The 16,906-nt window shown below is 47.8% G+C and overlaps 1 protein-coding gene across 3 annotated transcripts in view; it reads left to right on the top strand.

Annotated features, from left to right (window-relative positions):
- Window positions 1-16,906, top strand: part of XPO7 (exportin 7) — a 314,334-nt gene that overhangs the window by 109,249 nt on the left and 188,179 nt on the right. For all 3 annotated transcript variants that reach the window (XR_003857049.1, XM_029603861.1, XM_029603860.1), the window contains 2 exons: window positions 1,195-1,299; window positions 1,808-1,973. Coding sequence is in view for 2 of the 3 variants with exons in the window: in XM_029603861.1 (XP_029459721.1) it covers window positions 1,195-1,299; window positions 1,808-1,973 (271 nt within the window). In the remaining variant the exon portion in view is untranslated. The remainder of the gene's footprint in view (window positions 1-1,194; window positions 1,300-1,807; window positions 1,974-16,906) is intronic.

The following is a 16,906-nucleotide window of genomic DNA, read 5'->3' as shown; positions in this document are numbered from 1 at the left end:
TCAGAGTAGTTAAATCACAAGCAGATTGTGATAAATTGCAGGAAGACCTTGTGAGACTGGAAAATTGGGCATCCAAATGGCAGATGAAATTTAATGTGGATAAGTGCAAGGTGATGCATATAGGGAAAAATAACCCATGCTATAATTACACAATGTTGGGTTCCATATTGGGTGCTACAACCCAAGAAAGAGATCTAGGTGTTATAGTGGATAACACATTGAAATCGTTGGTACAGTATGCTGCGGCAGTCAAAAAAGCAAACAGAATGTTGGGAATTATTAGAAAGGGAATGGTGAATAAAACGGAAAATGTCATAATGCCTCTGTATCGCTCCATGGTGAGACCGCACCTTGAATACTGTGTACAATTCTGGTCGCCGCATCTCAAAAAATGATATAATTGCGATGGAGAAGGTACAGAGAAGGGCTACCAAAATAAGGGGAATGGAACAACTCCCCTATGAGGAAAGACTAAAGAGGTTAGGACTTTTCAGTTTGGAGAAGAGACGACTGAGGGGGGATATGATAGAGGTGTTTAAAATCATGAGAGGTCTAGAACGGGTAGATGTGAATCGGTTATTTACTCTTTCGGATAGTAGAAAGACTAGGGGGCACTCCATGAAGTTAGCAAGGGGCACATTTAAAACTAATCGGAGAAAGTTCTTTTTTACTCAACGCACAATTAAACTCTGGAATTTGTTGCCAGAGGATGTGGTTAGTGCAGTTAGTATAGCTGTGTTTAAAAAAGGATTGGATAAGTTCTTGGAGGAGAAGTCCATTACCTGCTATTAAGTTCACTTAGAGAATAGCCACTGCCATTAGCAATGGTAACATGGAATAGACTTAGTTTTTGGGTACTTGCCAGGTTCTTATGGCCTGGATTGGCCACTGTTGGAAACAGGATGCTGGGCTTGATGGACCCTTGGTCTGACCCAGTGTGGCATTTTCTTTTGTTCTTATGTTCTTAGATTAGCAATAGCTGGGATCTGAGTTAGCCAGAGCTCCTGATCAGGTGGCCATCTTGCTCGAAGGCCACGCCTCCTGTGCACATTCCTTCTGATTGCTAGATACTTGCACAGGGCCGAAATGAATGAAACGAATGGCCCAATGAATACACATGCCTACTGTGTATACATTCTATCTACATATTTGTTGCACCTGCTAACCTATTCCTTGTTTTGTCTCTCTCTGCAGGCTGATACCACACATCCCCTGACCAAGCATAGGAAAATAGCATCATCTTTCCGTGATTCATCCCTGTTTGACATTTTCACGCTCTCCTGCAATTTACTAAAACAGGTAGAATCCCTATTTTCTGGTGTATAATCAATGTAGAGGGGGGGAAAGAGACTGTAGAATGCATCTGTCTTTCCTTCAGATCTTCACGTTTTCTCCTATGCCTTACCCACAGCTCTGTATAAATAGGCTGCTAAGGCAGGAAGCACTATCTTTTTCACCCCCCTTTATTGAGGAAAGGATGCAGCCTAATTCCGCAAGGATTTCTGAATGGTCTGAAGACAGGTCGTGTTTTTATTTAGCTGGAATAGTGAATGATGCTTAGAATGGTATATCAGTGTGGGAAGATTAGGTTAATGTCACAAGGATGGGGTGTTTAAGTTTCATGGATAAGGGTCTTGAGGAGATATGAAGGGGACTCATAATGATTTTTGTCTGAAAGGGACTAAAGAACATCTAATGTTGCTTGTTACTGGAATAAGGCTGTTCCCTATTACCCTTCAGTCCTGTTATCCTATGCTACTCCCCAGCCTGAGCCTTCCATTCTTTCCTGTTATTGCTTTTTTTGCAGGCTTCGGGAAAGACCCTGAATCTGAATGATGAGTCTCAGCACGGCCTGCTTATGCAGCTACTCAAACTTACACACAACTGCCTCAACTTTGACTTCATCGGCACCTCAACAGATGAATCCTCGGATGACCTCTGCACTGTGCAGATCCCCACCAGCTGGAGATCAGGTACTGAGAAAAGACTGAAATTATGTATGAATGCAGAAGAGAGAAAGAGAAATGGTACTGCAGTTCTGGAGTCCCAGAACATTAGAGTTGTGTAATAAGAACAGTAGTAGGTGAAATGGTGCTAGACAGGTGAAAATTATTTGGAACCTTAGACTGTTCATTTGATAGATAAAATAGGATTTTTGGGAGCCCAGCAGTTTTCTTCTACTTGTACTTCCAGCTGAATTGGAGCTTCATTTACAAGTACCCAAGGATTTTTCTCCTGTTTTATAACCAGTCCCAGCTCACCTGCCCAGTTATTGCAGGTACAGCCTTCAGTCAGAGGCCAAGAACCCTGTAATCATGGACCCTAAATCTGACCATATGATGTCACCATTGTATGATGATTGGAGCGCCTTCCCTTCTCTCAAGGGCAGTGAATGCTACTTCTAGAGCATCTCCAGCCAGCCTAGGGAACAGGAGACCTGACCTAAGATTCAGACCCATGTCCTTTGCATAAGCCACTGGACTGGCCTAGATAGATGAAATAACATTCTCCAAGATCAGATTCTTGTTCCCTGTAGACTCCTGTGTTTTGCCTCCCCTCCAGCAGATGGAGACAGAGAAAGTTTCACTGATACTGCCACATAAGCCAAAGGGCCACCTGCAGTCCCTCAATATTTCTGTCTCCAGCAGATGGTGGAGGTGCAAAACCTGCAGTCTGAGACTGATTAAAAAAAAAAAAAGGAGAAAAGATTCTTAGATTACCTCCCAAAGGGGTGGTTAGGTCCTGGTGGGGCCATCCCCCTTGGTTTTTTGGGCAGATGAGCAGGGGGTTGGGAACCCTTTATTGCTCAGTCTTTTATTTCTGGTATGGGCAGACAGCTGGTGGTCCAGTTCCCTTGCACCTGGAGGACGGATAGAGCCTGAGGCCAGTCTTGTGTGTCAGGGAAGTGGTCTTTTTCTTTGCTTGTTGCGCTGCTAAGCCTGATTAAAGTTTAAAAAAAAAAATAAAATAATAAGTTCTGTCAGGCAGTAAGGCGCTGGAGTCAAGTGCTGAGACTGGCTCCTCATTTTCGTGGCGCTTTTATTGCAGTACAGGCGGCTCTCTCCTTCCTTTCCTGTTTCTCTGATGGCCAGCAGTCGTTGCAGTTGGGTGCCCAGCTGAGAACAAGACTCACAAATTGCCAAGGATAAGCCAAAATGGAGAAGATCCTTTCCTTCACGCTCTGCTTTCAGAGGGAATAAGCGTTTTTGGCCTAACAGGTCTTCAAGTGGCTCCCAGAGGCAATCCTCGGCAAGGCAACGGTCCTGGAACTAGTTCTTTCATGGGAGGAGGCTGGGTAGAGATGGCTCTGCCCAGAGAGGTGGTGAATCCAAGTCTGCCCAATGAAGTGAGGCTGGTTCATTCCTAGATTCCTCTTATAGGGGATTGATTGGCCCTGTTTTTAAGAGGAATGGACCAAAATCACGTCAGACCAGTGGGTCTTAATCGTGAAAAGGCAAGGTTACGCTTTAGAATTTTCTTGGCCCCTGCGAGACTTGTTCATTGTCTTCTTTTGCACTTATGAGAAAAAGAAGATTGTAGTGCAAAAAACAGTCAGTCATCTTCACATGCTGGGGCCCATTGTCCCGGTTTCTCTGGAGAAACGGGGGGCAGGCCACTATTCCATTTATTTCATCATTCCCAAAAAGGAGGGCACGTTCCATCCCATCTTGGATTTGAAAAGGGTGAACGTAGCTCTCAAGGTTCCTCAGTATCGGATGGAATCCCTGCATTCGGTGATTGCGGCAGTGCACAAGGGGGAATTCCTGGCATCTCTGGATTTGACTGAAGCGTACTTACACATCAACATCCAGCCCAATTATCAAAAATATCTGGGTCAACATTTTAGGTTTTGCACTCTGCTCTTTGGTCTGGCGATGGCGCCCAGAACTTTCACCAAGGTTATGGTCGTGGTGGTGGTGGCCCTCTGGAGAGAGGGTGTATTGGTTCACCCATATCTGGATGACTGGCCGATTTGAGCAAAGTTGGAGGTCCTTTCCCGGGAGGCAGTGGACTCTATTCTTCGGCGCCTGAGATCATTAGGGTGGATAGTCAATCTCTCCAAGAGCCATCTTTCCTCTTCTCATGTGTTAGAATTTCTGGGGGCGCATTTCGATACCAAGGTGGGGAAGATTTTTCTCACCGAAGAGCGGATTTCCAAGTTGTAAGCTCAGATTCACGTTTTTTTGGAGAAGCAGGTGCCCAACGTCTGGGATTACTTGCAGGTTTTCTGTTCCATGGCTTCCACCTTGGAGTTGGTCCCATGGGCCTTTGCTCATATGCAGCCTCTACAGTCGGCTTTGCTGTCCTGCTGGGACCCAGTGTCAGAACAGTTTCAGTTACCGCTTCCTCTTCCGGAGTGTGCCAGGTCCAGTCTCTCTTGGTGGCTTGGTCCGGACAGGTTGTGGTGAGGTGTGGACTGGGAAGTTCTGGTCTTCATGGTCGTTACCACCGATCCAGTCTCTCTGGTTGGGGGGCGGTGTGTCAGAACCAGTCCGTTTAGGGACATTTGATTGACGGAGGATGCGTTGTGGTCCATCAATTGCTTGGAAAGAAGGGCAGTGCGTTTGTCACTATGCACGTTTCTGGCACTGTTGAGGGGGAAACCAATGAGAGTCTTGTCAGACAGTGGCTTACATCTACCGATAGGGTGGCACCAAGAGTCGGGCAGCAGCTCAGGAAGCCCAGGAGTTAATCCACTGGGCAAAGCAACAACTGGCGCAATTAGTGGCATCTCACATAGCAGGCATGGACAAATGTGCAAGTAGATTTCCTCAACCGGCAACAGCTGGGTCATGGGGCGTGGTATCTATCCAAAGAAGCATATGCGCCGCCTCAGTCGCAGATGGGGCAGACCATATATGGATCTAATTGGTGACTTTTCACAGTGCCAAGGCCCCTTTGTTCTTCAGTCAATGAAGGGAGCGAGGAGCAGAACAGGTAGACGCATTGGTTCTGCCTTGGCCAAGCGACATCCTTCTGTATGTGTTTCCGCTGTGGCTACTAGTGGGAAAAATCTTACGGTGCATAGAGATCCATCCGGATGACATGATTCTAGTAGCACCAGAGTGGCAGAGACATCCTTGGTTTTCAGACTTGGTCAATCTGATGGTGGATGGTCTGAGGCTAGTTCATCTGCCAAATCTACTGCATCAAGGTCCCATATTTTCAGATCAGGCAGATAGCTTTTGTCTAGTGGCTTGGCTTTTGAGAGGCAGCACTTGAGGAATAAGGATTATTCGGAAGCGGTCATTACTACCCTTTTGCAGTCTATGAAGTCTTCCACCTCCCTGAGAGTTTGGAGAGTTTTTGAGGCTTGGTGTGCAGAACGGAGAGTGGATCCCATCAAGGCCTCCGTGGCACATATTCTAGCCTTTTTACAAGATGGTTTAGTGAAGGGGTTATCCTTGAACTCTCTCAGGGTTCAGGTGGTGGCTTTGGGCTGTTTTCGAGGCAAGGTTCGAAGAGTGGCCCTAGCTGCGCATTTTCTCCGGGGGGGGGGGGGGGGGGCAAAGCATTTACGGCCTCTGGTTCGGAAGCTTTGTCCTTCCTGGAGCCTTAACATAGTCCTTAAGGGTATGTGTGCAGCGCCGTTTGAACCACTAAAGAGAGCCTCTATGAAAGATCTTACTTTGAAGGTGGATTTTCTAGTGGCAATTTGTTCAGCTTGCTGAATCTTGAAGAGAGCCTTTTTTGAGGTTTTTGGATTCAGAGGTATCCTTGAGGGACAGTTCCTTTCTGCCGAAGGTGGTTTCCTCAATCCATTTAAATTAGTTAGTGGAGTTGCCGTCTTTTCCCAGTTTGGATCCTAAGAAGCCTCACGCCAAGGATTTGCGTCGCTTGGATGTAATGTGTGCATTGTTGCAGTACCTTGAAGTTACTAACAGCTACTGGTGTCCGCCCATCGTTTTGTGCTATGGAGTGCTGTGAAAAAGGGTCATAAAGCACCAAATCCTACAATTGCGCGAAAGTTGAAAGAAACTATTGCATCCGTGTACATCTGTCAAGGTCACCCTGTCCCGGAGGGGTTCATTCTACCCATTCTCAGGCGACCTCCTGGGCCGAATGTCATCAAGTTTTGCCACAAGAAATTTGCAGGGTGGCTACTTGGAAATCTTTGCCTACATTCGCTAGACATTTATCGTTTGGATGTTCAGGACGCAGGAGCTATGGGTTTTGGTGAAGGTGTTCTGTGAACGGGATTCTCTTAGTCCCACCCCATTTAGGGACGTTTTGGTACATCCTAGGAATCTGGACTGATCTGGGTAAAACAGGGAAAGGAAAATTGGTTCTTACCTGCTAATTTTTGTTCCTGTAGAACCACAGATCAGTCCAGATTCCTGCCCTCAGGGGAAAAGGGAGAATTGGAGCGTCCACTTGCTAGTGTAGTTAATCTGAAGAGTGCCTCAGGTTTTATTCGTCCTGCACAGGTTTACTGTGGGTGAGTTTATCTACTAGGTTTTTTTTCCACTTCCCACTGCTCATTCAGGGAGACATTATTTCGTCATCGTATTGGTATTTGCTACTTTTTTGGCTTGGGTACATATCACTACTGAGGGACTGCAGGTGGCACCTTAGGTTATGTGGCAGTATCAGTGATACTTTCCCTGTCTCTCTCTGCTGGAGGGGAGGCAAAACCCAGAAGTCTGGACTGATCTATGGTACTACAGGAAATCTACAATCCCTCAATCTGACAGCTTGGATGTTGAGTGATCAGTAATCACAGGGTTTTCCTTACTGAAAGAAGTTGAGGATAACATAGTATCTGCAAGAAAATCATCAACTAGGAGAACCTATGGCTTTAAATGGAAAAGATTTTCTGCATGGTGTCAGCAGAATTCTTTGGATCCACTCTCATCCCAAAGACTTGCATAACTACTTGCTTTCGCTGTGTGCTTTGGGGTTTGTCAGTTCATTAGTGAGAATTATATCTCAGCACAATAGCTGCTTACAATACTCAGAGTAAATCTCTCAGTTCATCTGATAATGTCCAAATTCATGAAAGGTTTATGGCAGACTAAATCTCGGATTACAAAACTCCTGTACCATGGGATCTAAATATGGCCCTCGCACAACATATAAAAATGCCATTTGAACCATTGGAGTCAGCTTCTCTCATATGCCTAACATGGAAAGGTACCGTTCTTGGTAGCAGTAACGTCAGCCTGAAGAGTTAGTGAACTTCAAGCTTTAGTTCATTACCTGCCCTACATGCAACTCTTCTGCAATAGGGTGGTGCTCTACACCCACCCAAAATTCCTACCAAAAGTATTATCAGATTTCCATATTAATCAAGCCATCGTACTTTCTGTTCTTTTCAAGGCCACATGCACATGAAGGTGAAAATTCCTCCATACCTTAGACCAGCAGTTCTCAACCGGTGTGTCGTCAAGCACCGGCAGGTGTGTCGTGGCTCCCGGTGTTCCACTGCCCCGCTTGTGCTTCCCTTCTCTCTAGGGGCGGGGCTGAAGAATGGAGAGCGCTGCGTGCCACCACTGGAGGCCAGGTCTGCAGGGCTGAAGAGGGGAGAGACCTGTGCGCTGCTGCCGGCGGCTGAAGAGCGGAGAGACCTGTGCGCTGCTGCGGGCGGCTGAAGAGGGGAGAGACCTGTGCGCTGCTGCCGGCGGGGCCGAAGAGCGGAGAGACCTGTGCGCTGCTGCCGGCGGGGCCAAAGAGCGGAGAGACCTGTGCGCTGCCGCCGGCGGGGCCGAAGAGCGGAGAGACACTGCATGCTGCCGCCGCCGGCCAGGCCGAAGAGCAGAGAGACCCTGCGCACCGCGGGAGGTGGCTGAAGAGATGTTGCACGCCGCCAGAGGCAGCTGAGAAGCGGAGGCTAGGCTTATTGGGCCAAACAATGAGAAGAAGCTCTGTGTATGTGTGTGGGTGTGTGGTAGAATGGGTGCATGAGTGAAGAGCTTGGGTGTGTGGTAAAATGGGTGCATGAGTGAAGAGCTTGGGTGTGTGGTAAAATGGGTGCATGAGTGAAGAGCTTGGGTGTGTGGTAGAATGGGTGCATGAGTGAAGAGCTTGGGTGTGTGGTAGAATGGGTGCATGAGTGAAGAGCTTGTGTGTGTGTGTGTGTGTGTGTGGTAGAATGGGTGCATGAGTGGCTGTGTGTGTGTGCGCGGTAGAATGGGTGCATGAGTGGCTGTGTGTGTGTGCGCGGTAGAATGGGTGCATGAGTGGCTGTGTGTGTGTGAGCGGTAGAATGGGTGCATGAGTGAAGAGCGTGTGTGTGCGGTAGAATGGGTGCATGAGTGGCTGTGTGTGTGCGGTAGAATGGGTGCATGAGTGGCAGTGTGTGTGTGTGGTAGAATGGGTGCATGAGTGAAGAGCGTGTGTGTGCGGTAGAATGGGTGCATGAGTGAAGAGCGTGTGTGTGCGGTAGAATGGGTGCATGAGTGGCTGTGTGTGTGTGTGCGGTAGAATGGGTGCATGAGTGAAGAGCGTGTGTGTGCGGTAGAATGGGTGCATGAGTGAAGAGCGTGTGTGTGCGGTAGAATGGGTGCATGAGTGGCAGTGTGTGTGCGGTAGAATGGGTGCATGAGTGAAGAGCGTGTGTGTGTGTGTGCGGTAGAATGGGTGCATGAGTGAAGAGCGTGTGTGTGCAGTAGAATGGGTGCATGAGTGAAGAGCGTGTGTGTGCGGTAGAATGGGTGCATGAGTGGCAGTGTGTGTGTGCGGTAGAATGGGTGCATGAGTGAAGAGCGTGTGTGTTTGTGTGCGGTAGAATGGGTGCATGAGTGAAGAGCGTGTGTGTTTGTGTGCGGTAGAATGGGTGCATGAGTGTGTGTGTGTGCGGTAGAATGGGTGCATGAGTGGCAGTGTGTGTGCGGTAGAATGGGTGCATGAGTGAAGAGCGTGTGTATGTGTGCGGTAGAATGGGTGCATGAGTGTGTGTGTGTGCGGTAGAATGGGTGCATGAGTGGCAGTGTGTGTGTGTGTGGTAGAATGGGTGCATGAGTGGCAGTGTGTGTGTGCGGTAGAATGGGTGCATGAGTGAAGAGCATGTGTGTGTGCGGTAGAATGGGTGCATGAGTGAAGAGCGTGTGTGTGTGTGTGCGGTAGAATGGGTGCATGAGTGAAGAGCTTGCGTGTGTGTGGTAGAATGGGTGCATGAGTGGCTATGTGTGTGTGTGTGTGGTAGAATGGGTGCATGCGTGGCAGTGTGTGTGTGGTTGTAAGTGACAGAGCATGTGTGTGATTGAGAGAGACAGAGACCGGTCAGGGAGGTGACTGGTGTGTGTGTGTGAGGAAGAGATACTAGTTAGGGAAGTTACTGGTCTGTGAGAGACAGAGACTGGTTATGACTGGTTGTGGGTCCTAAGGAAGAGGACTGTGAGGACAGAGCTTCAGCAGCCACTGCTGCTTCTGGTGAGTGCTATTGGCCTGCAAGGGAAAGGAGTAGGAGAGTTGCTGGAGAGGGTAAGTAAAGGCTGCTTTTTAAGTTTATTTTTCTTGATTGACTATTTTAATTATTGGATATTATGTGACGTCTGCTATTTTGAAATATTTTATTGATATTTGGACAATTTTAAAATAATTTTGAGTTTTTAATTGTTGGATGTTCTATTGTTCAGCTGTTTTTGTAACATTTATTAGTCTAGTTTTACAATTATTTCTAAGTGGGTATCTGTAGCAGCTTGGCTTACTCTGTTTTCCTAATAGGAGGGGTATTAGTGTTTAGGGCCTGGTTAAATATTTGTAGTGGTAAATTATTGTCTTTTTATAAGGAGGGGTATTGTGCTTGGCAGTAAAGAGTTTGTTTTGCTTTTACTGAGATGTCATCAGATCCAGAATATCTTTTTCTGTATGGTGAGCTGTACGGGTAATGCCCTAGTTCTGCTCTGCACCCATTTTTTGGGGTCGAAGGGGTTCCTGAGGATGCAGAATGTTTATTTACATTTTGCCCCGTGATGGTCACATGTTCAGTGTGTCACGCATGTGAGAACCATCTATCAAGTGTGTCCCGGCCGAAAAAAGGTTGAAAACCACAGCCTTAGACTGTAAGGGGGCCTTGGCTTATTACAAAAGAAGAAATCAGCCACATTGCCAAATTTCCAAGGTCTTTGTCTCTTATGATCCTAACCAATTAGGCATAGGTCAAATGGACATTGTCTAAATTAGCTAGCAGACTGTTTTGCACATTGCTGGTACCCTAACAAGCATCCAGATTACAAACTTTTCAAGGCTCATCGAGCAAGAGCCATGGCTGCATCAGTGGCTCATCTTTGAGCTGTATGTTTTGAAGACATCTGCAAAGCTGCAACTTGGTCATCAGCACACAGCTTTACATCCCATTACTGTCTGGACAATTTATCAAAGGGTGACAGTAAATTCAGGCAAGCAGTTTTGTGTAGCCTGTTCACCCAAAAGTCCCACTCTCCATTATGGGGTTCAGTTTACTTTTTCAATAAACACTCCACTGCAGCTTTCAGCTTGAGACTCCTTATAAGTCATGACTAATTCAGCCTTGCTTATTGACAGGAAAACAGTTTGCTTACCGTAAACGGTGTTTTCTGTAGATAGGAGGATGAATTATCCATGCTAAATACCCACCTGCCTTCCTGGAGTGTGTGCTACCTGGCTAGAATTAGCTCTCAAATCATTGGAGGGAGGTGACAAGGCAGTGCCTGAGTGTGAATTCCTGCACATGCTCAGTAGAGTAAAAATTCTACTATCTAACAGGCCGATGCAATACTGTGCACTCATGCTACATAAGAACATGCCATACTGGGTCAGGCCAAGGGTCCATCAAGCCCAGCATCCTGTTTCCAACAGTGGCCAATCCAGGCCATAAGAACCTGGCAAGTACCCAAAAACTAAGTCTATTCTATGTTACCACTGCTAGTAATGGCAGTGGCTATTTTCTAAGTCAACTTAATAGCAGGTAATGGACTTCTCCTCCAAGAACTTATCCAATCCTTTTTTAAACACAGCTATACTAACTGCACTAACCACATCCTCTGGCAACAAATTCCAGAGTTTAATTGTGCGTTGAGTAAAAAAAAACTTTCTCCGATTAGTTTTAAATGTGCCCCATGCTAACTTCATGGAGTGCCCCTTAGTCTTTCTATTATCTGAAAGACTAAATAACCGATTCACATCTACCCATTCTAGACCTCTCATGATTTTAAACATCTCTATCATATCCCCCCTCAGTCGTCTCTTCTCCAAGCTGAAAAGTCCTACCCTCTTTAGTCTTTCCTCATAGGGGAGCTGCTCCATTCCCCTTATCATTTTGGTAGCCCTTCTCTGTACCTTCTCCATCGCAATTATATCTTTTTTGAGATGCGGCGACCAGAATTGTATACAGTATTCAAGGTGCAGTCTCACCATGGAGCGATATAGAGGCATTATGACATTTTCCGTTTTATTCACAATTCCCTTTCTAATAATTCCCAACATTCTGTTTGCTTTTTTGACTGCCGCAGCACACTGAACAGACGATTTCAATGTGTTATCCACTATGACGCCTAGATCTCTTTCTTGGGTTGTAGCACCTAATATGGAACCTAACATTGTGTAACTATAGCATGGGTTATTTTTCCCTATATGCATCACCTTGCACTTATCCACATTAAATTTCATCTGCCATTTGGATGCCCAATTTTCCAGTCTCACAAGGTCTTCCTGCAATTTATCACAATCTGCTTATGATTTAACTACTCTGAACAATTTTGTATCATCTGCAAATTTGATTATCTCACTTGTCGTATTTCTTTCCAGATCATTTATAAATATATTGAAAAGTAAAGGTCCCAAAACAGATCCCTGAGGCACTCCATTGCCCACTCCCTTCCACTGAGAAAATTGTCCATTTAATCCTACTCTGTTTCCTGTCTTTTAACCAGTTTGCAGTCCATGAAAGGACATCGCCACCTATCCCATGACTTTTAACTTTTCCTAGAAGCCTCTCATGAGGAACTTTGTCAAACGCCTTCTGAAAATCCAAGTATACTACATCTACCGATTCACCTTTGTCCACATGTTTATTAACTCCTTCAAAAAAGTGAAGCAGATTTGTGAGGCAAGACTTGCCTTGGGTAAAGCCATGCTGACATTGTTCCATTAAACCATGTCTTTCTATATGTTCTGTGATTTTGATATTTAGAACACTTTCCACTATTTTTCCTGGCACTGAAGTCAGGCTAACCGGTCTGTAGTTTCCCGGATCGCCCCTGGAGCCCTTTTTAAATATTGGGGTTACATTAGCTATCCTCCAGTCCTCAGGTACAATGGATGATTTTAATGATAGGTTACAAATTTTTACTAATAGGTCTGAAACTTCATTTTTTAGTTCTTTCAGAACTCTGGGGTGTATACCATCCGGTTCAGGTGATTTACTACTCTTAAGTTTGTCAATCAGGTCTACCACATCTTCTAGGTTCACCGTGATTTCCATCTGAATTATTACCCATGAAAACCTTCTCCAGTACGGGTACCTCCCCAACATCCTCTTCAGTAAACACCAAAGAAAATAAATCATTTAATCTTTCTGCAATGGCCTTATCCTTCTCTAAGTTCCCCTTTAAGCCCTCGATCATCTAACTGTCCAACTGACTCCCTCACAGGCTTTCTGCTTCAGATATATTTTAAAAAGTTTTTACTGTGAGTTTTTGCCTCTACGGCCAACTTCTTTTCAAATTCTCTCTTAGCCTGTTTTATCAATGTCTTACATTTAACGTGCCAACGTTTATGCATTATCCTATTTTTTTCTGTTGGATCCTTCTTCCAATTTTTGAATGAAGATCTTTTGGCTAAAATAGCTTCTTTCACCTCCCCTTTTAACCATGCCAGTAATCGTTTTGCCTTCTTTCCACCTTTCTTAATGTGTGGAATACATCTGGACTGTGCTTCTAGAATGGTATTTTTTAATAATGACCATGCCTCTTGCACATTTTTTTACTTTTATAGCTGCTCCTTTCAGTTTTTTTCTAACAATTTTTCTCATTTTATCAAAGTTTCCCTTTTGAAAGTTTAGCACTAGAGCCGTGGATTTGCATACTGTTCCTCTTCCTGTCATTAATTCAAATTTGATCATATGATCACTATTGCCAAGCAGCCCACCACCGTTACCTCTCTCACCAAGTCCTGTGCTAGCGCACAGGTTAACCCACAGTTCCCTGTACGTACCCGGATCAGTCCAGACTCCTGGGTTTTGCCCCCCCCCCCCCCCCCCAGCAGATGGAGACAGAAGTTTACAAACAAAAACTCCACCTTATCTAGGCTGGTGCCACCTACAGTCCGGCAGTATTCTTCTGTCTCCTAGGAGATGCAAAACCTACAGTCTGTGCTTGAGGCCTAGTTGGTTAGGTGCTAGATAGTGTAAAAAAAAAAGAAAAGAGAAAAACAGTGAGGATAGGTTAGGATAAGGACCGCAGTGGCTTGCCTGCAGGTCTAGTCTCACGCCTCCCAGGGGGTTGCGAGGTCCTGAGGGGACCACCCCCCTGGTTTCAGAGGCCGCTGAAGTGTGGGGAATTACCCATTTTCCAGCGTACCGACTTCACTGGGGGTGATACCGGGGAACCTGGCTCACTCCCCCCAGTTGGTCCAGGACCCGGAGGTGATCGGTAACTATACAAAAAAAAAAAAAAAGTTTTGTGGTTTTTGTAGTTTTATTTACTGGGTTCTTTCCTCCTTCCTTCCCGCGGGGGGGGGGGGGGGGCAGGCGCCGATTTTCGCCGCTGCGGGAGTGTGTTTTCTCGATTGCTGGGGCATGCTGCGATGGGCTGCTTGCTGGGCTTGCAGCGTCATGCCGGCACAGCTCTCGCTCGATAGCCTGTGCTCTAGCTGTCTCTCGGGAAACGAAGGTTAGACTTCGGCCCCGGGGAAGGACGCGATCGCGAACCGGGGCTGCTGGGGGCAAGCCGGCTGCAGGGGACGGCCCATTCCCGAGGAGCGCGGGAACGGGCGCCATTTAGGACACCACGAGTCCGGTTTCGGCGGGAGCATCCGCCATTTTGTCTCCCCTGGGGTCCGCGGCGCCGCACCGCTGGCGGCACAGGGGGAGGACAACCTCCCACCGCGATTGTCTCCCCAGCGCAGGGTCCCTGAGGGGGACAGGCCTGCGAGGCCATTCTGCCTGGGCAATTTACAGATCCCTGAGGGGGATACGGAGGATTGTGCGTCATATTCTTCTTTTTGCTCTGAATTTGTATTGTTAATGCACAAGGCAGTCAAGGCCCGCAGACTGGCCAGGAAGAGACCCCAGGATTCCCATGCTCCGGACCCTCCGATAGGGCTTTGGAAGCGACATAAACCCACCCAGGCTCTGGATATCGGTGACAGATCCCGGCCTTTCCGATCGCGGAACGCGCGGCGAGATCTGGACTCCTCCTCGGATACCGATGAGCCGGAGGAGCAACAGGGGGGACCAGGACCTACTGTCCCAACCCCCCGAGGGAGGTTGATGGGGACGGAGACCGGTTGTCCGCTAGTCCTAGGGGTACCCATGGGACAGATGGGGATGACCCGAAAGTTGTCCATTTCGACGGGACAAACTGGGGCCTTTTATCCCGGAAATTCTGGGTGAATTAGGGATTCAAGTACCACAGGAGGAGTCCAGGCTTGGAGCGACGAACCCGGTAATATTGGGACTTAGGGGTCCTCCTTCTGCTTTCCCATTGCATTTTTCCACCTCAGATTTAGTTTTCAAGGAAAGGGATACCCCTGACTTGGGCCTCAAGGTGGCTAAAGTGATGGATAAGCTCTACCCCCTGCCTGAGGAGGTATTGGAGCTGTTGAGGGGTTCCTAAGATAGATTTGGCGGTGGTGGTGGTCACAAAGACCACCATCCCGGTGACCGGGGGTACAGCTCTTAAGGATTTACAGGACCGTAAGCTGGAGATACAACTTAAAAGGATCTTTGAGGTCTCTGCACTAGGGATTCGTGCAGCTATCTGCAATAATTTCTCCTTGCGTGCAGGACTTCGGTGGGCGCAACAGTTGCTAGCCAACGACTCACTTTCCCCAGAGGAAGTGCGTCAGGCGGGGCGCCTAGAAGCGGTGATTGCCTATAGTGCGGATGCCTTTTATGATCTGCTTCGCACATCGGTCAGATCCATGGTTTCCGCGGCTTCGGCATGGCGCTTGTTGTGGCTCCGCCATTGGTCAGCGAATGTGGTTTCTAAAGCCCGGTTGGGTTCGTTGCTTTTTAAGGGCAAGTTGTTTGGCAAGGAATTGGAGGATCTGATTGAGTCCTTGGGTGAGAACAAGGTGCATCGGCTACCAGAGGACAGACCAAGGTCAAGAGGGGCTCCATCTTCCTGCTCTCGATTTCGGGGAGTTCGGCGGCCTTGGACCTCCCTGGGGTCGGTTTCCTCTTTTTGACATAGTGCCAACAGACAGCAGACGTACTCTGTCCTTTCGCGGGCGCCGTTTTGGTCGGCCGGGGGCCGGTCAGAATGTGCAGGGTGGAAAGCCTGCACAATGATGTGCGGCCGGTCCATTCCTCAGTGCCAATGATCGGGGGCAGATTGGCCCGGTTTTACGAGGAGTGGACCAGAATCACATCGGATCAGTGGGTCCTAGATGTGATAAGACATGGTTACACGTTAGATTTTATACGCCAGCCGCGCCAGTGCTTTCTGGTATCACCCTGTGGTTTTACAGACAAGCGCCGGGCAGTACGAGCAACGCTGGGCCGTCTTCGAGAACTCTGCGCGATTGTTCCGGTTCCACCCCGCGAGCTCCGCAGGGGCCGTTATTCCATTTACTTCGTGGTACCAAAAAAAGAAGGAACCTTTCATCCTATTTTCGATCTGAAGAGGGTCAACAGATGTCTGCGAATACCTCGTTTTCGTATGGAGACCTTTAGATCCGTGATTGCTTCGGTAAGACGGGGGGGGAATTTCTAGCATCCGTGGACCTCACGGAAGCATATAGTCACATAGGAATTCGGGCAGATCACCAGCGATTTCTAAGGTTCGCCGTGCTGGGTCAGCATTACCAGTTTCAGGCGCTACCATGCGACCTTGCGACCGCACCTCGAACTTTCACCAAGATTATGGTAGTGGTAGCAGCGCAGCTTCGCAGGGAAGGTTTCCTGGTACACTCGTATCTGGACGATTGGCTGATTCGCACCAAGTCGGAGTTGCTCTGTCAAGAAGCAGTTCAGCGGGTACTCCAATTATTGCAAACACTGGGTAGTCAATGCTTCCAAAAGTCGACTGGTACCTTTGCATTCTCTGGAGTTTTTGGGAGCCTTGTTCGACATTCGTCGGGGAACGGTATCTCTCACACGGGAACGCTTGTTCAAGTTACAGGGTCAAGTTCTACACTTGTTATCCAAACCGGTCCCAATAGTCTGGGACTATCTTCAGGTGTTGGGGTAAATGACTTCGACGTTGGAATTGGTTCCCTGGGCCTTCGCTCATATGCGACCATTGCAGTCAGCGTTGCTCTCTCGATGGCACCCGGTGTCAGAACAATTTCATCTGCCATTGCCTCTGACACAGTCCGCTCATGACAGCATGGATTGGTGGTTGTGTCAGAGCAACTTAAGCCGCGGAGTGCCGTTGGTGGTTCCGTCCAGGACAGTGGTCACCACGGATGCCAGCTTGTCCGGTTGGGGAGCGGTTTGTCTGCGAAAGTCAGTACAGGGACAATGGTCCCCACAGGAGGCTTCTTGGTCCATCAATCGTCTAGAGACCAGAGCGGTTCGCCTGGCGTTGCAGGCTTTTCTTCCGCTAGTCCGAGGCAAGTCAGTCAGAGTTCTATCAGACAATGCGACCACGGTGGCTTACATCAATCGACAGGGGAGGAACCAAGAGTCAACCAGTGGTGTCTGAAGCCCGTCAACTTGATCGCGTGGGCGGAGCAGCATTTGTGCAACATGGCAGCCTCCCACATTGCTGGGGTAGAGAATTTTCAGGCAGATTTTCTCCGTCGCAGTCGTCTAGACCCC

The sequence above is a fragment of the Rhinatrema bivittatum genome, chromosome 5, assembly GCF_901001135.1.
Source record: "Rhinatrema bivittatum chromosome 5, aRhiBiv1.1, whole genome shotgun sequence".
Taxonomy (NCBI): Eukaryota; Metazoa; Chordata; class Amphibia; order Gymnophiona; family Rhinatrematidae; genus Rhinatrema; species Rhinatrema bivittatum.
The sequence above is the reverse complement of the archived record's forward strand: the minus strand, read 5'-3'. Positions and strand labels throughout refer to the sequence as shown.